Source organism: Diadema antillarum, unplaced genomic scaffold, assembly GCF_040938485.1.
Source record: "Diadema antillarum isolate AM-2024a unplaced genomic scaffold, OU_Dant_1.0 scf00000120, whole genome shotgun sequence".
Classification (NCBI taxonomy): domain Eukaryota; kingdom Metazoa; phylum Echinodermata; class Echinoidea; order Diadematoida; family Diadematidae; genus Diadema; species Diadema antillarum.
In genome coordinates, this window is record NW_027271009.1 from 937,440 (window position 1) to 956,509 (window position 19,070).

Consider the following 19,070-nt stretch of genomic DNA (forward strand, 5'->3'; position numbering starts at 1 on the left):
TAAACAGAACGGACAAAATTTTGAGTCCTCATAGCGCTCTGGCTGTATGATCACCTTCATCAGTTTGACGTAGAAATAAACAACCTTCCTGAAACGTTTCGTCCATTGTCGCTGGATGTTAAAGTTCTGGTAAAGTTTTTAATATGCAGCATGTATATTGGAAAAAAAAAAGTCGCATGAACTCGCCGCTTCACTATTTTATTACTCTTCTGTCCCACCCCCCCCCCATTTCTCTCTCTCCCTCTCTTTCAATAAGTCTCTCCCTCTTCCCCCTTTGCCTTCATTGGACGGATGAGTTGATATGTTATCGACACTCGTTCATTGATGCTGTCACACAGAAAGGAGAAAGCCGCCTTGTCACCTGGACAGTGGGAAGAGTTTACGGCCCTTTTGCCCAGGGCGACCCCGTAAGATACGGCAGGGGACGTCCCTTAACTCTGGACTGACGTGTTCCACTCGCGTGCCCCCATATCACCGTTATCTCCCCTCAACCAATCACTGCGCAGGGATCATACGCCTTGTTTATTGCTAACGATGGAATGTCGAGTATTTCGGTTTATTCTTATTCTTCTCCATCCATTTTTTTTTTCTCTGTCTTTTTTTTTTTCGATCCGTCGTTGCCAGGGCTCCCACTTTGACCCCTAGTTCGCGAGCCGGGGAGTTTGTTTTCTGGGTGCGGTGTATTTGATTGATGCGCAGCGCCACGCTCCTGACAGCTGGCACGCGAGCTTGATTAACACCCGCGCGGTCCCGCTGCTACAACTCCGCCGACTCTCTCCCGTCATCAATCGAAGAACCGCCCACGGAGCAGCGAGAATTATACGGGCAAAACAGAAACTTTCGTGGTTGTCATGGCTTGTTTTCGCTCGTCTGATCAGAAACCTCGTCGTGACATTTGAGCATGATAGAATGCACATTCCCGTTTCTCTCTCTCTATTTATCTCAATGCAAGACGAAAAACTATTGGCTTATAAACAGTACAACTCGATTCACTTACACGCCGGTTTTGCGGATATGTTAGCCAGAAAAGTGTTATCAATATCCAGATTGACCATGATTAACATAAGTTACAAGCTTCATTCAATGGAATTTATCCTACTCTGACGCCGTCATTTACCTACACAGGTTTATAATCTCAATTGTCAAATTACAGCAAAAAGCTAACTTCGAGTATATCAAAGGGCAATTAAAAAAACAGTAAAGCTACTAGGAAGTTACTATTCACTTTGCCCAAAACACCCCTTTAGGTTCATCTGATCATGCTTTTCTTTGTATTTCCACTCAGCATTGTGTGTTGTCTTAAAATCGCACAGGTTTATCACAAGCAGGCAGCGTTACTCAACCTGGTTACATATGGGTGACGATGTCACTATATCACAACCTGTTTTTAAAACTGGTTAATAGTCTTGTGCCTCAGTTTTCGGTTCAAAGGCATTGTTCTAGGATGAGATTTTCCTGGCATGGACACATACGCCTCGGCTAATCATAACAGCTGAAGTTATGAGTGTCGGCGGCAGATATATTTTGAAGGTTACGACTTCGTATTTGAAGCAGACCCTGGGAGTCCAACTTTATATAAACAAGGGAAAGTCACTAGCATATCGGCATGTGTTGCAGGTTTAACCTGTTATTGCAATCGAGAGCAATCAATGTTTCTGACTATTAACCGTCTCCCATTTCGATTCTTTTCTATTTCTAGGTTACTATGGTTACTCCAATGTCATTCAAATACCGTCTGCCACTCCCATCATGTCCGTACCGTCGCCGCGGAGCCGACCTTTCCTCTTCCACGCCACCGCCGCAGTCCCAACTCAGACAACCAAACCGAGGCAACGTAGAGGGCGCCCTAGGAATGATGCTGTCGGCAAAAAGCGGGCCCACTCCACTGCGATAACGACCCTCAACATCCCATCACCAGAGGGTCTGCTCAAGACAGTGGACTCGGCACAAAGCGGACTCTTTATTCTCTCCAGTCTCGCAGAGAAAATGAACAACTCTGAGAGCCGATACCTTGACCAAGCACATGGACTCTTCTATCCCAGCGACATCAGCGGACTAACCAGCCAATCGTCCGTGCGACAGCCAAATGTCACGCTGAACTTCGGCGCGGTGTCGCTGACTGCCCAGGGCAGCAACATTCAGCCTGCCGAAGGCTCGGTCCCATCGAGAGACGACCGCGCTACCACCCCATCCAGCCCCATCAAGGCCACATCTCCCTCGAGTATGATCGTTGCCACTCAGATCGACAGCCAGCCTGTGAGTCCGATGTCGGCAGAGTCCAAAGCGAAGGCGACATCGCCGGTGATGGGGGCCACCATGATGCCAGGCCACTCCTGCCCAGAGTGTGGCAAGAGCTACAGCACCTCCAGCAACCTGGCGAGGCATAGGCAGACCCACCGGAGCGTGACCGACCAAAAGGCCCGGAAGTGCCCCCACTGTGACAAAGTCTACGTGTCGATGCCTGCCCTGAGCATGCACATCAGGTACTTGTCTCTTGTCAGAGTGGTAAAAGATCAAAGTACAAGAACAACAACAACAACAACATTACCTTGGAATAAAATCACATTGCACCTACGGGGATAGCTATCAGGAAAATCTTTAAATTGTGCAAGCGTCATGGGGAAGTCTAGGGCCAACAGGAGGGTCTCGAACCGGCATTTCCTCATCGTACTGGATCTTCGGTTATGTTGTAGACATATTAGTCAATGAAAGTGAAGAAGATATGACATAATATTTGTAAGCATAAAATTCACTCCAGAATTTTAGCTTTTCAATTAAAAAAGGTAGTAATTCGTGGCAGACAATCAACAGGACAGTCCTCAATTTTGTTGTTGGACATTTCATTGGCTGACTGGAAGACAGTTTCAATCTCAAATATATTACAAACAAATTTAAAGCTACTTCTAATACAGAGTTAATGGAGTACGGCGGGTTTTTATGGGCGAGGGAAGATGGAAACTGCGAAGATAAGTGAAACTAGTTTATTCATATATACGAAACTGTCTCGCCATAAATACCCTGTGATTTGTGAACGAACGTCAGGTGTGGTTTAGTTTGTATAACCCAATATTTCGTATAATGATGCATTATTTTCAGGAAATTAATTCATTCTCATTAACGCCCTAAATCATACGTCTTGCAAGCGCAAACTTGAGTAAATTGCAAATGAAGCTCCTGGAGAACCGACAGGGTGACGAATATCCATGGAACAGAGGCGTCAAAGAAAATGTTGACAAAACATTCACTCGATTTTACGGTTTCGATTTCATACTTCAGGACATACTACAGAGTCTGTGGAACACAAAATCAACACACCGCTTTGCTGATAATATGCTAAGCAACAAAGTTAATCTTTAATGTTTTTATCTCCTTTTCCCTTTTTTTCAGGACCCACAAGCTTGGCTGCAAGTGTCACATATGCGGGAAGTGTTTCAGCCGTCCGTGGTTGCTGCAGGGCCACATCCGGACGCACACGGGCGAGCGTCCTTTCGCGTGTCCCAAGTGCGGCAAGGCCTTCGCCGACAAGTCCAACCTGCGAGCGCACATTCAAACACACTCGACTGTCAAGCCGTACGTCTGCCAGAAGTGCAACAAGGCTTTCGCGCTGAAAAGTTACCTGTACAAGCATGTAGAGTCGGCATGCTACCGCACAACTTAATGTGTGCCAACTGATGCATAATAAATGATACAATGTTTCTTTGCTGTTTCAAAATTCTCTCAATCAAACCCACACACAGACACACACACAGACACACACACACACACACACACACACACACACACACACACACACGCACACACACACACATCTATCTGACCATCACATCTCAAATTATAAACAAAGATCCAGTCATTGTAAATTAGCATGATTTTCAGAGCTTCGTTCGAGCACAACATAACTGTCAAAACACATGTGTGTCTATAATACGATCTCCTCGGACAATCTTTGGCAGGGAATTGTGTACTTTATGCACAAAGTTGAGCAAGGTTATACCAGTTTTATCTATTTCAAAGTGCCTTTTGAACCATCCGGTAAAGTTTGTTACCTGGAAATTTTAGATTCCTTGGCGAAATTACCGTTGTTCAGTTATGGCATCAGGATAAATCCGTGGCAAATCCCGATGGAAGTCTAAACGGTCTATGCAAAACAGTGACTTCAGGTTGATAAGTTATTATGTTCATTTAAGGCCATCAATACGCTGAATTCATATGGAAATACTGATGTTTCGTCTGAGAAATTATGCAAGCTTCATGCAGCATTTTCTACAGGCATGCTTCTTCAGTATTATGTAGATCAGAGTAAAATCAATATGAGCTTTCACCACGGTAAACATGCACACTATAGCGAATATACACTCACCTGTTTAAGGGCATGCGATTTGAAAGACAACAACAACAACAACAACAAAACTTCTTAATCTATGCTCTTCAGTGGACATATTTTGGACCAGAAGAAATGCAAACACACGCCTGTTGAAAGGCATAAATTATTTTAATTGATTTCGTCGTCGTTGCATTCATAGATTTAAATCATACTTAAACTATTCCTCTTTTTTTTTCAAACATAGTTATAATCAATTGTATCTCTCACACCAGTGATCATAGCTTTAAGAGCTAAACTTTTCAAGTGAGTTGCTACTTTATATACGTATATATATAGTTTGAGCTGAGGAAAATATCGTTTAAGATTGGTAGTTTGGGGATCTTGATAACATCTAAATTTGAATACAGTTTTGAGGTGCTTGTTTATTCGCTAATTATGACAATAAGAACATCCAAGCAAAGCAAAACTCTTTTACATAAACTGTTGCTGTATCGCTCTGTCAAATATTGTTTCAAATCTTGTCAATTTGTCAAAACTTTAAAAACCATTTCCATGAATATCCATTGACGTTCCTACATATGAATTACTTTCCGTTGCGAGAGCCTATTCTTGCAACATATAAATAATAGCGAGCTTCTTTTGTAAATATTTCTGTAGATACTATTTATGTGTCATGATCGATTAATCAAAAATCGAAAATGCAACTGTATATTTTATGTATACCTGGAGTCATAGTCATGTTTACATGGAGTTAGTGTCTCATATACATCTATGCGTGTCGTGAACGCGATTGTTGTTTGTGTGGATTGTGATTCTAGATCTTTTGTTTTTAAAACTTGAATATTATGTCTTCTTTTTTGAGATAAATGATCTGGAAAATAGCAATTGCCACAACATCTTGCCGGCAAGAGTGCCTTATATGTACAGAACTATAGTTACAGTAAGAAAATGTAGAATAGATTGCGAGTGAATTTGTCGCAGTATGGTAATGTAATTCAACACGTACTATGCAACGAGCAAGGTAGACATAGAAAATAATGGTGTTTTGAAACAGGGGAAAATGTTGATGGTCTTAGGTAGATTGTACCGATGACCACGGACAATTGAATGTATTCAAACGTTACTTATCATAGTCATTTTTACATCATCGCGGTTTGTGCGTGACGGTGTGTGCTGCTGCTGTGTGTGTGTGTGCATGTGCGCGTGTTCTTTCGAATAAATTATCAAAGTCACTTACATTGTACTTATACCACTCTTCTTTAATTTCACAATGCAGGAATGTAAAGCAAGTAGTAAATCATGCAAACCCTCACAAAGGACAACGGATACTATTTCCGTCTTTCGATGAAAAAAAAAATAAGATCAATATTATGGTCGTACCATGTTCTATAGTACTACAGCTACTGCAGCCTCAAAAGTTGTCTTGTACTTGCCTTCTTTGTACGTCAAGTGCCTTTCTAGATTTTATTGGATTGATGAGTACGTATGTGTATTTATATCATTGTATTTCTTGAACAATCAGCTTTAATATGATTACGTTCAGTGCCTTTTTCTACATTGTGTGGAATAAAAGAAATGTCTACCAGTAAACTTCGATCCCATGCATGGTATTTGACTATGTGTTGGTGTAGGAGAAAGACAGAGAGAGAGAAAGAGAGAGAGGGGGAGAGGGAGAGAGTGGGAGGGAAAGAGGGAGGGAGAGAGAGAGGGAGGGAAAGAGTGAGGGAGGAGAGATGAGGACAATTAAATGGCCTACAGACAGATAGTGGAGTTAGAACTTTGATAAATACCTCGAATATATCAGAGGAGAGATTATGGATGAACGACGTTACTTTGAGATACACTGTAGATTGACATGGCACATGAATTATTGTTGTTGCTGATGTTTTAATTTTGATATTGTTTTATCAGTTTTGTTCTTCTCCAGCCAGCAAGGTTTGATTTCAATACTTAGTATTCAGGTTCAGGTTCAGGTTCAATGACATTTATTTTCAGCAACTATAAATGGAGTCAAAAGAGGCCTGAGCTTTCGATCCTATTATAGCAGAATCTTCGTCAGAGGCAAAAATACTAGTAGGTAATTTTTTCCTCTGACGAATATTCTGCTAAGATCGAAAGCTCAGGCCCCTTTTGACTCCATTCTACTCCATTGGCTCGCCGCTATTGGATAAGCCGTTTTCAGCAGTATTTTTTGCTACAGCAAATATAAACATAAATAAGTACAAATAACATGAGATCAATTTGAAAAAAAAAAGAATGCTTGGGGCATATCTCTGTAAGTAAGAAAAACTTGGGACGAGTGTGCCTGTAACACAAATGAATATTGTATAACATTCCATAGCATGCAATATCATATAGCAAATGGAATAAATATTGATACAAGCGTCTTAAGTTTTTAAAAAAAAAAAGGTCAGTGGGCTGGCGAGGGTAAAAAAAACAGCAGAGAACCAAACAGATTGCAGAAATGACGGTAATGAAGGTGAATTTTTCGCCAAAGAGAGAGAGAGAAAAAAAAATAAAGTGTTCGACATGGGGATGTGTCTGATGTCAAGACTTGTCAAGAGGTAAAGAGAGAAAAACAAAGAAAAAGACAAAAAAACACAAAATGAGAACCATAACTCTACTCAGTAGTCGAGTCACAGAAAAACAGATTTGTGAGAAATTACAGAGAATTTGAATATATTCAATAAAGTTATGTCTGCATGGGTATCTTTGAGAGAAAAAAAGGCACTACAAATCTTCGACAACAACAACAAAAATGAGCATATCGTCGCTTGCCCGGAAGAAGGGAACGAGCGCGCGAATACGCGTAAAAAATAGATTTCGAGAAAATCGCAATTTAAAGTTTCAATTGACTATATCTTTGATATTTGAATATCAATACTGCTGAAAATTCACAAGTGAACAGATAATATTCCAATTTGGTACTAGCTAAAGTGGCTATAATGAATAATCTACAAATCTTATGATATTGCTTATGATCTTACCTCATGCAGGTCTTTTCTCGAAATCTATTTTTACGCGTATTCGCGCGCTCGTTCCCTTCTTCCGGGCAAGCGACGATATGATGACTGATACATGCACTAAAATATTTTAGTTCTTATTCTCTATTCGTGAAACATTTGCTAAACATCTCTGGAATCATACATGTCCTATCCGCAAATGATTTTCACCTTGATATTGTGGATGTGTGTGTGTGTGTGTGTGTGTGTGTGTGTGTGTGTGTGTGTGTGTGTGTGTGTGAGTGTGTGTGTGTCGTGTGTGTGTGTGTGTGCCGTGTGTGTGTGTGTGTGTGTGTGTGTGTGTGTGTGTGTGTGTGTGTGTGTGTGTGTGTGTGTGTGTGTGTGTGTGTGCGTGCGCCTAAATACGACTATGATATTACTGAATGTTTCTTATGCGATCCGTTTGAAAGTAGTATTTTTTTCTTTCGTTCGACTCAACTCAAAATTTTAGCAATACAGGTGTATAGCTAAATGTTTGTTTGTTTGTTTGTTTGTTTGTTTGTTTGTTTGTTTGTTTTACTAGTAATCTTTCTTTTGTCTGCAACATGTATTGTATTGTGATAGGATAGTAACAAGGGCAGGATTATTGTGTGTTTACAGTGTAGGCAGTTCAATCCTGCCTTTACAATTTAGAAAAGGGTTACTTCTAGTGACCAAACAAAAATTGTCTTAGAGTACCTTATGTATTTGAATACTTTTTTCCACAAATCATATTATATCTGTTATATACAAAGTATTACAATTACCTCAATGACTAATTACCACCTATTTTTTATGACTTGTTCTATCATTCTTTCAGTTTTCAATTGTCATACTCAAATCATATGAAAGAATAAACAGATAATGAATATCATGTTTATTGGCATCAGTCTCGAGGTATCTTTCCAACAATGTTTGTTTGTTTATTTGTTTGTATTTTGTGTTTAGATTTAGAGATCTCAATGGAAATGCCCATAGGGATAAACGAAAAGCTTCCGTTGCGTGATTATAAGGAAGGTACATTTTTTTTCTTCATTGAAAGTCTATGTATTGAAACTTGAACCTTACAAATCCACCCTAGCCTGTAATCATGTCGATATTTTCCTCTTTCATTCTTTGAGTGTTGAAATCGAGCAAAAGGGCTAAAGAACTCCGCTGGCCTCATTAAAGACCAGATTCAGTGGTCTTTAGATTCAGGATTGTTTGTTTGTTTGTTTGTTTATCGGTATGTTTTACCGCTGGGAAATGTTGTCGTTTTAGCATGAATACAACTAGAGATAATTCAATGCAAGCATCAAGGCTCTTTTCTCTTATTATATTTTATTCAGTCATTTATTCATCTGTTCATCCTATACATAAAATTATTGTTGTCATTACAGTCGCGTCAAAGTGAGCGTCACAGCATCTGCATCAGCGCCCTCTTTAGGTAGTTGTAGCGATATCAACAAAAGAAAAATGGCTACTACTCCGCGTGAGCGAAGTTCTGCTGGTTGGTCCAGCGGCAGGTCGATCTCAGATTCCGGTAACCAAAAGCTGAATGCTGGTGCTGTTCCTCGTGATCGTACTGCGATCTTGTAAGTGCCCTAGTTATGAATACTGAGAGCAAAACAGATATCCTTAAAAAAACTGTATTATGGTAGCGTTCACACTTCAAATCTCGGACTCGAGCCCGGGATGCGGATGGGGAGTGCAGTCGTTGTGCGGGAGCGGGGCTGCGGAGCGCGACGGGGCGGGGGCGGCCCGGGGCGCGGGCGGGCAGACTAGAGGGAGGAGGATCAAAGGAGTGTGCCAATATTCATCCCACTTCTACTTCTACTTCTACGTGGATACTCAGCAACGTCCAAGACTGTATATATTACGCCAAGGTGTAACTTGAGTGCGTGTGAAGCCGGTGGTGCATAATATGTATGGTTGGCCTTGGGGCACCACCTATCGGCAGGGCACCTTCCCATCGGCACCCTGCGTATCATGGCTGTTTGCATATAGAACGAAAAGGTATGCGCGGGATTAAGTGTCATTAGCTATAAAGACAATAAAAACAAAGAAACGAAAATCAAACTCAAACAGACCAAGCTAAAAATTACACATCCACTCAGTAACGATGCATGGCTGTGAAATTCACATGTATTTATGCTGTGAAATTCACGTGTATTACCTATGATGGAGGGGAGGGGGTGCCGATCGCAAGGTACCCTTTTTCTTTAGCTGCGCGAAGAAAACGGAATGCACACACTAAAATTGCGCTATTTTAAAACGGAGATTCATAATCAACGAGACGGTCACGACATTCAAAACTGCAGTATTTATGGCATATTTGAGGTAAGAATTAGGCGGATTTGTGTTATATTTTTAGAATAAACAAGCTACAGATCCTTCATAGGGTGACGATAGGTGGTACCCCCAACCCTACAACTACAAGTGCAAGTAAAAAACCATCCCTTGGAGCTACTTGTAGTTGGATGAGATGTGTGCCCTGTGCTGAAGACTAGACGTCCACGGATAGAGCTGTGATGACGTCTACCGGCAAATCATTCCACAGCCTCACAGCTGTAGGCATGAAAGAGTATTTAAACACATCTTTGTGTTTTTTGGTGGAGTATGTTGTTAGAAGCTGACATCCAGCTGGACGATAACTTCTCAATCTTGTGTTGGACATTAGTGAGAGATAGTAACAGTACTAGTAGATCTAGTCTTTATTGATTGCAATGAGGTTGTGTGATATCTTATACATAGAGCATGATTTTGATGGCGTTTTCTCTTCTGGATTGGAGCAGAGCCCATTGTAGTGAGTCAAGTATTGCAGTTACACTCTCAGTACGTTGGTATATGTTCTTCACAAATCTGGCAGCTCTTCTCTCTATGGCTTCGATCTGGTTGATGGAGGTCTGATGGTATGGTTCCATACAGTTTAGCAGTACTCCAGCTGTGGTTGTACTAGAGTGACGTAAGCCTGTTCTTTTAAAGGGGCATAGTCCCGGCAGTGTAGAGGGCGCTGTTGATGATACTGCCGATCACCGTTTGCATTGATACGAAGATTACCGAAGTTGAGCTGTCGTCAAGAGTAAAGTGCGTAGGTGTTGCTAAGTAACGTTGCCTTCGTTGTCTTCTCTGCGCATCGCGCAGTCTGTAGTAATGCCAGGGTGCGTGCATATGTGCTTGTTATTATGACATCACAAAAGAGGTTTGCTAAAGCTGTCATCCCCCTCAGCCGAATCATGAGCCGAACTGTGATCGGACCACTGACTACAGTGGATCGGACTTCTTCGGACTCGGGGAAGTGGGCCAAAGCGTAAGCGCTAAAGAGGAGTCGATAGCATAGGTCTGTATAGGAAACTTGCGCCGTGCGCCCGTGTACGCATTTGACTAAAACACCGGGACCATGCACCTTTAAGTGTGGGTGACATCGTTTGAGATTTCTTTTGATGAGACCTAGCATCCGATTTACTTTCAAAGTGATGTTATTTATATGAGTTTTCCATGTGAGCTTTGAGATGAAGGTTAGACCCAAGTACGGATATTCGGTCACAGATGAGAGTTGATCCACACCAAGATGGTAGTCAAAGCCAACATTGTTGCGTCGGTGAGAGATCTGCATTACATGGCACTTATCTGTATTAAATTTCATCTGCCATTTAGCTGACCAAGAGTCCAGCATATCAAGATCTTTCTGGAGAGCTCTGCAGTCCTCATCATTGTTTATTACCCGATACATTAAACAATCATCGGCAAACAGTCGTATTGGGGATGAAACAGAATCTGTTATGTCGTTAACTACTTGCTTCTTTGACTACTTGCTTCCTGTATACAGCCAGTATTGTGCTACTGCTGTCACAAGCTTACAATCAATTAAACTTCCACCAATTAAAAAAGACTGGATTGCACGTGTTACTATACAAGACTGCACAACTCTGTATGCAAGTGTAATGTAAATGTATTCTTATGCTAGCCCTTGATACATTAATGTCATTATATACCGTACCGGTACAATGAATCATGGGGGGGGGGGGGGGGTGTGTTTTGTATTCTTACTGCTTCTATCATTTCTTTGACCAGTGACACATGAAAACACAGTACATTATATACATTTAAATCTACTTTGAAATCGTAACGTCATTATTGCCATGCTGTTATCATTGTCATCGTAAGTGATTACATGTAGGTACAAAATTCAGCGCAACATGGCAGCCATCAATGCACAGCACTACACATCACCCATGATTGTTAGCAACACACGACAGTACCATCCAAACAAGTTGCTGGCGATTCCTACCTGGACCCAACTCTATCGGAACTCATTTTTTTCCGTGCACAATAACTACTTGGAATGGGCTTCCTAAAAACGCCCTTGAAGCCACTTCACTGGAGGCCTTCAAGGGAGCTCTTCCACTCGGCATCTAGACCGAGGAACTGGACTTTTTTACTCGCACCATATATTTTTAATGCACCAATAAGCATACACTGCAAATGAGCACCTAAGTTCAATTCCTTAGCACTACATCTTGACTTATGAATCCTGCTGAGTATCTTCGTAGAAGTAGAAGTAGAAGGTACCAGTATCACTATCAAATTGAGACTGCAGAAAATTTACAGCAAAGCAGAAAATACTGGTAGCTGTCATTTCGATTAATTCGTTTATTAATAGATAAGTGCAATATAATTTCATCTGGCATACAATACCAAGTTACGAGTATACCTAGTCCAAATTATTTGTTTGTTGCTGCAATGTATATACATTGTACATACATGTACATCTCAACAACTTCTGAACAGTTGACTATGCTGCAAATATCATGAATATGTCAATGGAACCCATTGATTCTGTGATTGTTTGTGTGGTAGTAGCTTGCTAGAAGCAACTTTTGTTCAACACTGGGTACCCCACAATTTTACTAGCACCTCTACATACTGAACACCATCACCTTTCATTGCTTTGGTCGCTGAATTAAAAACAAAAACAAAAAACAAACAAAACAGAAACTTCACCCACATTCATTACATCAACTGCATGGTTTTGGAAAGCGAAAATCTGTACTTTCAACAAAGATCTAGGAAATCACATCTCTGTGTGCAACACTGTTAAAAAAGTAATTCTTTGATGAGCATGCACTGGATGGAAAGTCAACATACATCACTAAAGCAGTAGCTATAAATACTGGTACTCTTTCAGGTCACATCACATTGTGCATGCTGTCAAATTCATCGAAAAAGATACAAAGTAAACAACATGCACTGTCACTTCCTGTAGACACATATATCACATAACGTATCATGTATATTTAATCTAGCAATTATGTACTTTTTTGTCTCGCCCACCGAAGGTGAAGGCGAGACTAAGGGGTCCAAATGGCGTCCGTCTGTTGTCCGTCGTCCGTCGCAAATGTTAAAGTTTACCTGCAAGACTCTCTTATGATGCATAACTTGGCAACTGTTACAGCAATGGCAGCCACAATTAGGTGTTACAAGCACTAGGGGTATCTTCATATGGTGTTGTCGGAGGTCATGTGATGATGTCAAAGGTCATTTGAGGTCATACGTTAAAGAGTATGTGTGCAAGACTCTCTTTTCTATGTTAAAGTTTACCTGCAAGACTTTCTTTTGACAAATAACTTCACATAAGTTGCTTGGATTACAACCTAACTTGGGTCATAGATGCACTGGGGGTACCATCATGTTATGGTGCCGTTGGACGTCACAGGATAAGGTCAAAGGGCATTTGAGGTCATACGTTAAAGTTTACTTGCAAGACTCTTATCACACGTAACTTGACACATGTTGCTACAATGGCAATCAAACTTGGGTGATGGATGCACTGGGGGTACCTGTACTGCCCTATTAGGAGAATCATGCATTATGGCGGAGGCACACCAGTCGCCTTAGCGACATTTCTAGTTTCACCATGACATCTGCTTTCACCGACTTAAGAAATCATTTCAATCACCCTTATTCTGCAAGAGTTCAGCATTTGAAAGTTGAATTTTAAAGAAGTACGTTATATCCCAATTTTTAATTTATGTACAATTGAAATAATTAATGTTCTGCAGAATAATACATCAAATCATACATGTAGCACTTACAACTTGTATGTGACACAGGTGATAGATAAGTTGTTCAAAGGGTAATTTATCTAGCTGATAATTAGAGAAGTTTTACCATTATTTTATTGTTACCATTGTTATGATTATTATTGTTATTGTCATTCTGCTCTTTAAAAAAATGTTAACTTCTTCCTATGCTTGTAATGACCCAACTATTTTCCAGGTACCCTTTACCCAACTACACATTTGGGACTAAGGGGCCCCTGTATGAAAAGGACTCCAGTGTGCCAGCAGGGTTTCAGCGAATGCGGGATGAATTCCAAAAGATTGGCACTCGGCGGTCGGTAGAGGGCGTCCTCATTGTCCACGAGCATGATCTTCCCCATGTACTTCTGCAGCTTGGCACAACATTCTTCAAACTGTGAGTGACTTTCTGGTTCCCTCTTCACATTTTCTGAAGTGCACATACCCAGGTTCATATTTTAGCACATAGATGTTTCCATCCATGACCATTTGTACTGTACATGCTATTTTTTCTTGCTAAAACTGATGAAGTTTGTTTATATTTTTCTCTTGCCTGCGCTGTTGTACGTAGCCATGAAATTATGGTTGTCAGCATCAGAAAGCCATTGTAGATAGTAACTGTCTCTCGCATCACCATCCAATGTCTGCTAAGTTATTCTAAAGATGACATTTGGAATTCAGTACGTGCTTGTGATGTTAGAGCAAAACCACATGGATTGTGGATGGAATGATGTTCCTAAATTTTATGGTCATCACAAGTTTGATTCTTTGTCTTTTTACTTTTGGACGAAAAGATTATGATTGTTGTTTTTTATGGTGATGAATTGACGTATGTGATTAACTTTCTGTTAAAAAAAAAAAGTTGTGAAAGACACATGAGGTAATTCTACATTGAAAGTGTTCCTTTGATCAGTCACATTTTAGCGTGATTTGTTGCTGAATATCTTTCCTCCAACCATTTTACGGACCCACCTTTATTACCTTTCGATTATATAAATTACTTTCACTGCAGACCTGGAGGAGAGCTAGGAGCTGGTGAGGGTGAGGTAGAGGGACTGAAAAGGTTGATGGCAGAGGTGAGATTTATCGTTGTAATTATTGTTGTGAAACAAGTGATTCGTAGTCAGGCAGATGAGTCGTTATTTCATTTAAAATTGTTTTCCTATGTAATACTGGTACCTTCTGTACATGTCTCCTGTCATGCAAAATTCAAATCAGCAATAGCATGGGAACAGAATAATTGATTTGTTCAAAAAGATGATCTCTGTTTGGATAAAATAGTATGAAGTTGCATCTATGATAAAGAAAAAGGCTTCGAACCATGTTTAGAAGGACCTAACATCTTGAGTACCAACTCAGATACAAAGTAGGAGTGTGTGGAACAGTTCTTGTACAGCAGGTGCGAGTGCATTTTCAAGTTGTCAGTTTTCTTATCAATTTGTGGAAACAGGCACATATTTGTATTGAAACTGGGTGTGGGTGCTGTGCAGTACCTTCATGTTGATGTGATAGTGGAAGAAAATGGAAGGTTTTGAATAGTTTGTGTGGAATTTCAGCTGGTTCCGGAGCCAAAATCAAATTGACTGTTTTCAAGACAAAGTCATCTACCTTATTTCAACTGAATTTTCACAGTGTATCACTGTCACCAATATTGCCAATCCCAAAGACCTATTTTGACTAATTTAAAAACTTTGAGCCTCCCTCAGGTGAGATGGCATTGATAGTGATGGAGACATGGGAACCTTCTGCCCCCCCCCCCCCCGCCAAAAAAAAAAAAGAAAAAAAAAAGAGGCCACACATGCCCAGGGTAAAAGGGCTCTGTCCAGCATCTGTTGTGCCTTGTCTGTCTGGTGTAGTGATTTTGTGATTTTGATAGCAGTTGTGGTTGTTGACATTATGTTACCGTTTTTCACTTGGAAAAACCCAACCAGGTAGAATCATCTCCTTTTTAGGGGGGGGGGGGGGGCTCCAGTTTGAGATTTTGACCGTACAATGTATCTACAGTGTTGCTATGTATTTTGCTACGCTACTGATAGTTCTTGTACAGCAGCAGTATGACTTTGCCATTGTTCATGTGATGAGAAAAAAACAAGATGCCCAATTATTTCTCTCACTCAATTATTCAGGTGAAATTTACTATGCATTCTGTGAAAGAGTTGCTGATAAAAGGCCTCAAGCAGAGAAACTGACTCGTGTTTGCACTGTATGATTCCAAACAAGTTAGGCTGCCAGATGGCGTGTATCTTTTAGCTGTGCTGCACACTGGTACTGGTCCGACGGCTCAGGACCAGTAAAAGTCACTGTTGGACCAGTAACTTTTTCAGGAATGGACCAGTAAAACATGGAAAAACTGGGTACCTGCTGGTCTGGCAGACAGGTCGGACCAGTAGAAAAAATGGGTTAGTGTGCAGCCCTGCTTTCAGCACTGTAATTTTCAATCATACATTGACAAGCATGTAATTCCCAATTTTCAGAGAGAAAAGTGTACAACAGTCTTATTTTATCACTCTAGGGAAGAAAGTAATGGCTTATGAAATCTTAATGTGACTTTCCTGTGTGAATAGAATTACCATTGTGGATCTGGCTTAACCTTTTTTTTCCCCCTCTTTTTCTCATGTTTTGGAATCTTCAATGACAGTATCCATACATTCCAGCTCACATAACAAAACCCAAGGAACATAAACGGCTGTATTTCGTGCAGCTAGCAGAAAAAGGTGAGAAAGTAGACAAAATATATCTACTTTCGTAAACTTGTTTGATTATTATGACAGTATATCCTTTTGTTTGTCTATTACAATCTTCAGAATAGGCCAAGTCGGTGAATATATACTATGACATGTTTAACGGATGTACGTTGTCCAAGTGAATTTCATGGAAAGAAACAAATGTAGTGACCATATTAGAGAATGAATTCATGATAAAGGTTAAAGATTATATAAAGTTTTGGTACCTCAAAAGTTTCCCTGAGTTTCCTTGTCTTAGTTTGTGTTTCAGGTTAAAGTACCTTCCATATAACTAACACTGTGAGACTTACTTGCCCCTAAGTGCTCTCATGTCTTAGTAATCATGCAATAATGGTTTCGTACAATACGTGTATTTTGATTGTCGCGGTACTGCGTCGAGTCAAACTAACGGCTCGTTCGAATTTTTCAGAGCCCGCTCTGCTCTGGTACGAAACCATTATTGGTATATCCTATTCTGACGCCGTCATTTACCTACACAGGTTTATAATCTCAATTGTCAAATTACAGCAACAAGCTAACTACGAGTTTATCAAAGGGCAATTTAAAAAAATAAAACAGTAAAGCTACTACTTAGGTTACTCTTCACTTTGCCCAAAACATCCCTTTAGGTTCACCCGATCATGCTTTTCTTTGTATTTCCACTCAGCATTATGTCAAATCTTAAAATCGTACAGGTTTATCATAGGCACGCAGCGTTACTCAACCTGGTTACATATGGGTGACAATGTCACTATATCACAACCTATGTTTAAAACTGGCTAATAGTCTTGTGCCTCAGTTTTCGGTTCAAAGGCGTTGTTCTAGGACCAGATTTTCCTGACATGGACACATACGCCTCGGCTTATCATAACAGCTGAAGTTGTGAGTGTCGGCGGCAGATATATTTTGAAGGTATTTTAAGCAGACCCCGGGAGTCCAACTTTATGTAAACAAGTCACCAGCATATCGGCATGTGTTGCAGGTTTAACCTGTTATTGCAATGGAGAGCAATCAATGTTTCTGACTATAAACCATCTCCCATTTCGATTCTTTTCTATTTCCAGGTTACTGTGGTTACTCCAATGTCATTCAAATACCGTCTGCCACTCCCATCATGTCCGTGCCATCGCCGCGGAGCCGACCTTTCCTCTTCCATGCCACTGCCGCAGTCCCTACTCAGACAACCAAACCAAGACAACGTAGAGGGCGCCCTAGGAATGATGCCTCTGCTTTCGGCAAAAAGAGGGCCCACTCCACTGCGATAACGACCCTCAACATCCCATCACCAGAGGGTCTGCTCAAGACAGTGGACTCGGCGAAAAGCGGACTCTTTCTCCTCTCCAGTCTCGCAGAGAAAATGAACAACTCTGAGAGCCAATACCTTGACCAAGCACATGGACTCTTCTGTCCCAGCGACATCAGTGGACTAACCAGCCAATCGTCCGTGCAACAGCCAAATGTCATGCTGAACTTCGGTGCGGTGTCGCTGACTGCCCAGGGCAGCAACGTACAGCCTGCCGAAGGCTCGGTCCCATCCAGAGATGACCGCGCCACCACACCATCCAGCCCCATCAATGCCACATCTCCCTCGAGTGTGGTCGTTGCCACTCAGATCGACAGCCAGCCTGTGAGTCCGATGTCGGCAGAGTCCAAAGCCAAGGCGACATCAGCGGTGATGGGGGCCACCATGATGCCAGGCCACTCCTGCCCAGAGTGTGGCAAGAGCTACAGCTCCTCGAGCAACCTGGCGAGGCATAGGCAGACCCACCGGAGTGTGACCGACCAAAAGGCCCGGAAGTGCCCCCACTGTGACAAAGTCTACGTCTCGATGCCTGCCCTGAGCATGCACATCAGGTACTTGTCTCTTGTAAGAGTGGTAAAAGATCAAAGCACAACAACAACAACATTACCTTGGAATAGCTATCAAGTAAATCTTTATATTGTCCAAGCGTCATGGGGAAGTTTAGGGCCAATTTCTCATCGTAGTGAATTTTGGGTTATTTTCTAGACATATTAGTCACTGAAACTGAAGAAAATATGACTTATTCGTAAACGTAAAATACACTCCAGAATTTTAGCTTTACAATCTCAAAAAGGTAGCAATTTGTGGCAGACAAGCAACAGGACGGTTCTTAATTTTGTTACTGTACTTTTCATGGACTAACTGGAAGACAGTTTCAATCTCAAATATATTACAAAGAAATTCAAAGCTACATCTAATTCAGAGTTTATGGAGTACGGTGGGTTTTTATGGACGAGGGGAGATGGGGACTCTGCTGAAGATAAGTGAAACCAAAGTCTATTCGTAGATATGAAACTGTTTCGCCATAAATATCCGGTGATTTGTGAACGAACGTCAGGTGTGGTTTAGTTTGTATAACGCAGTATTTTGTATAATGATGTATCATTTTCAGGAAATAAATTCGTTTTCATTAACGCCCTAGATCATACGTCTTGCAAGCGCAAACTTGAGTAAATTGCAAATGAAGCTCCTAGAGAACCGGCAGGATGACGAATATCCATGGAACAGAAACATCATAGAAAATGTAGATTAAAAAAAGGTCACTCGATTTTACAGTTTCAATTTCATACTTCAGAACATACTACAGAGTCTGTGGAATGCAAAATCAACAAAATGCTTTGCTGATATGCTTAGTAACAAAATTAATCTTTAATGTTTTTATTTTATCTTCTTTTCATTTTTTTTTTCAGGACCCACAAGCTTGGCTGCGAGTGTCACATATGCGGGAAGTCTTTCAGCCGTCCATGGTTGCTTCAGGGCCACATCCGGACGCACTCGGGCGAGCGTCCTTTCGCCTGTCCCAAGTGCGACAAGGCCTTCGCCGACAGGTCCAACCTGCGAGCACACATTCAAACACACTCGACTGTCAAGCCGTACGTCTGCCAGAAATGCAACAAGGCTTTCGTGCTGAAAAGTTATCTGTACAAGCATGTAGAGTCGGCATGCTTCTGGGCAACCTAA

At 41.1% G+C, this 19,070-nt stretch overlaps 1 protein-coding gene across 1 annotated transcript in view; it reads left to right on the forward strand.

Annotated features, from left to right (window-relative positions):
- The window catches only part of LOC139720071 (uncharacterized), a 38,338-nt gene extending 19,268 nt beyond the window's left edge, over nt 1–19,070 (forward strand). Inside the window, exons 2-10 of the mRNA XM_071631442.1 lie at nt 1,700–2,483; nt 3,388–3,647; nt 4,597–4,627; nt 8,685–8,879; nt 13,564–13,761; nt 14,377–14,440; nt 16,003–16,078; nt 17,152–17,941; nt 18,800–19,070. Coding sequence (XP_071487543.1) covers nt 1,700–2,483; nt 3,388–3,647; nt 4,597–4,627; nt 8,685–8,879; nt 13,564–13,761; nt 14,377–14,440; nt 16,003–16,078; nt 17,152–17,941; nt 18,800–19,070 — 2,669 coding nt within the window. The remainder of the gene's footprint in view (nt 1–1,699; nt 2,484–3,387; nt 3,648–4,596; nt 4,628–8,684; nt 8,880–13,563; nt 13,762–14,376; nt 14,441–16,002; nt 16,079–17,151; nt 17,942–18,799) is intronic.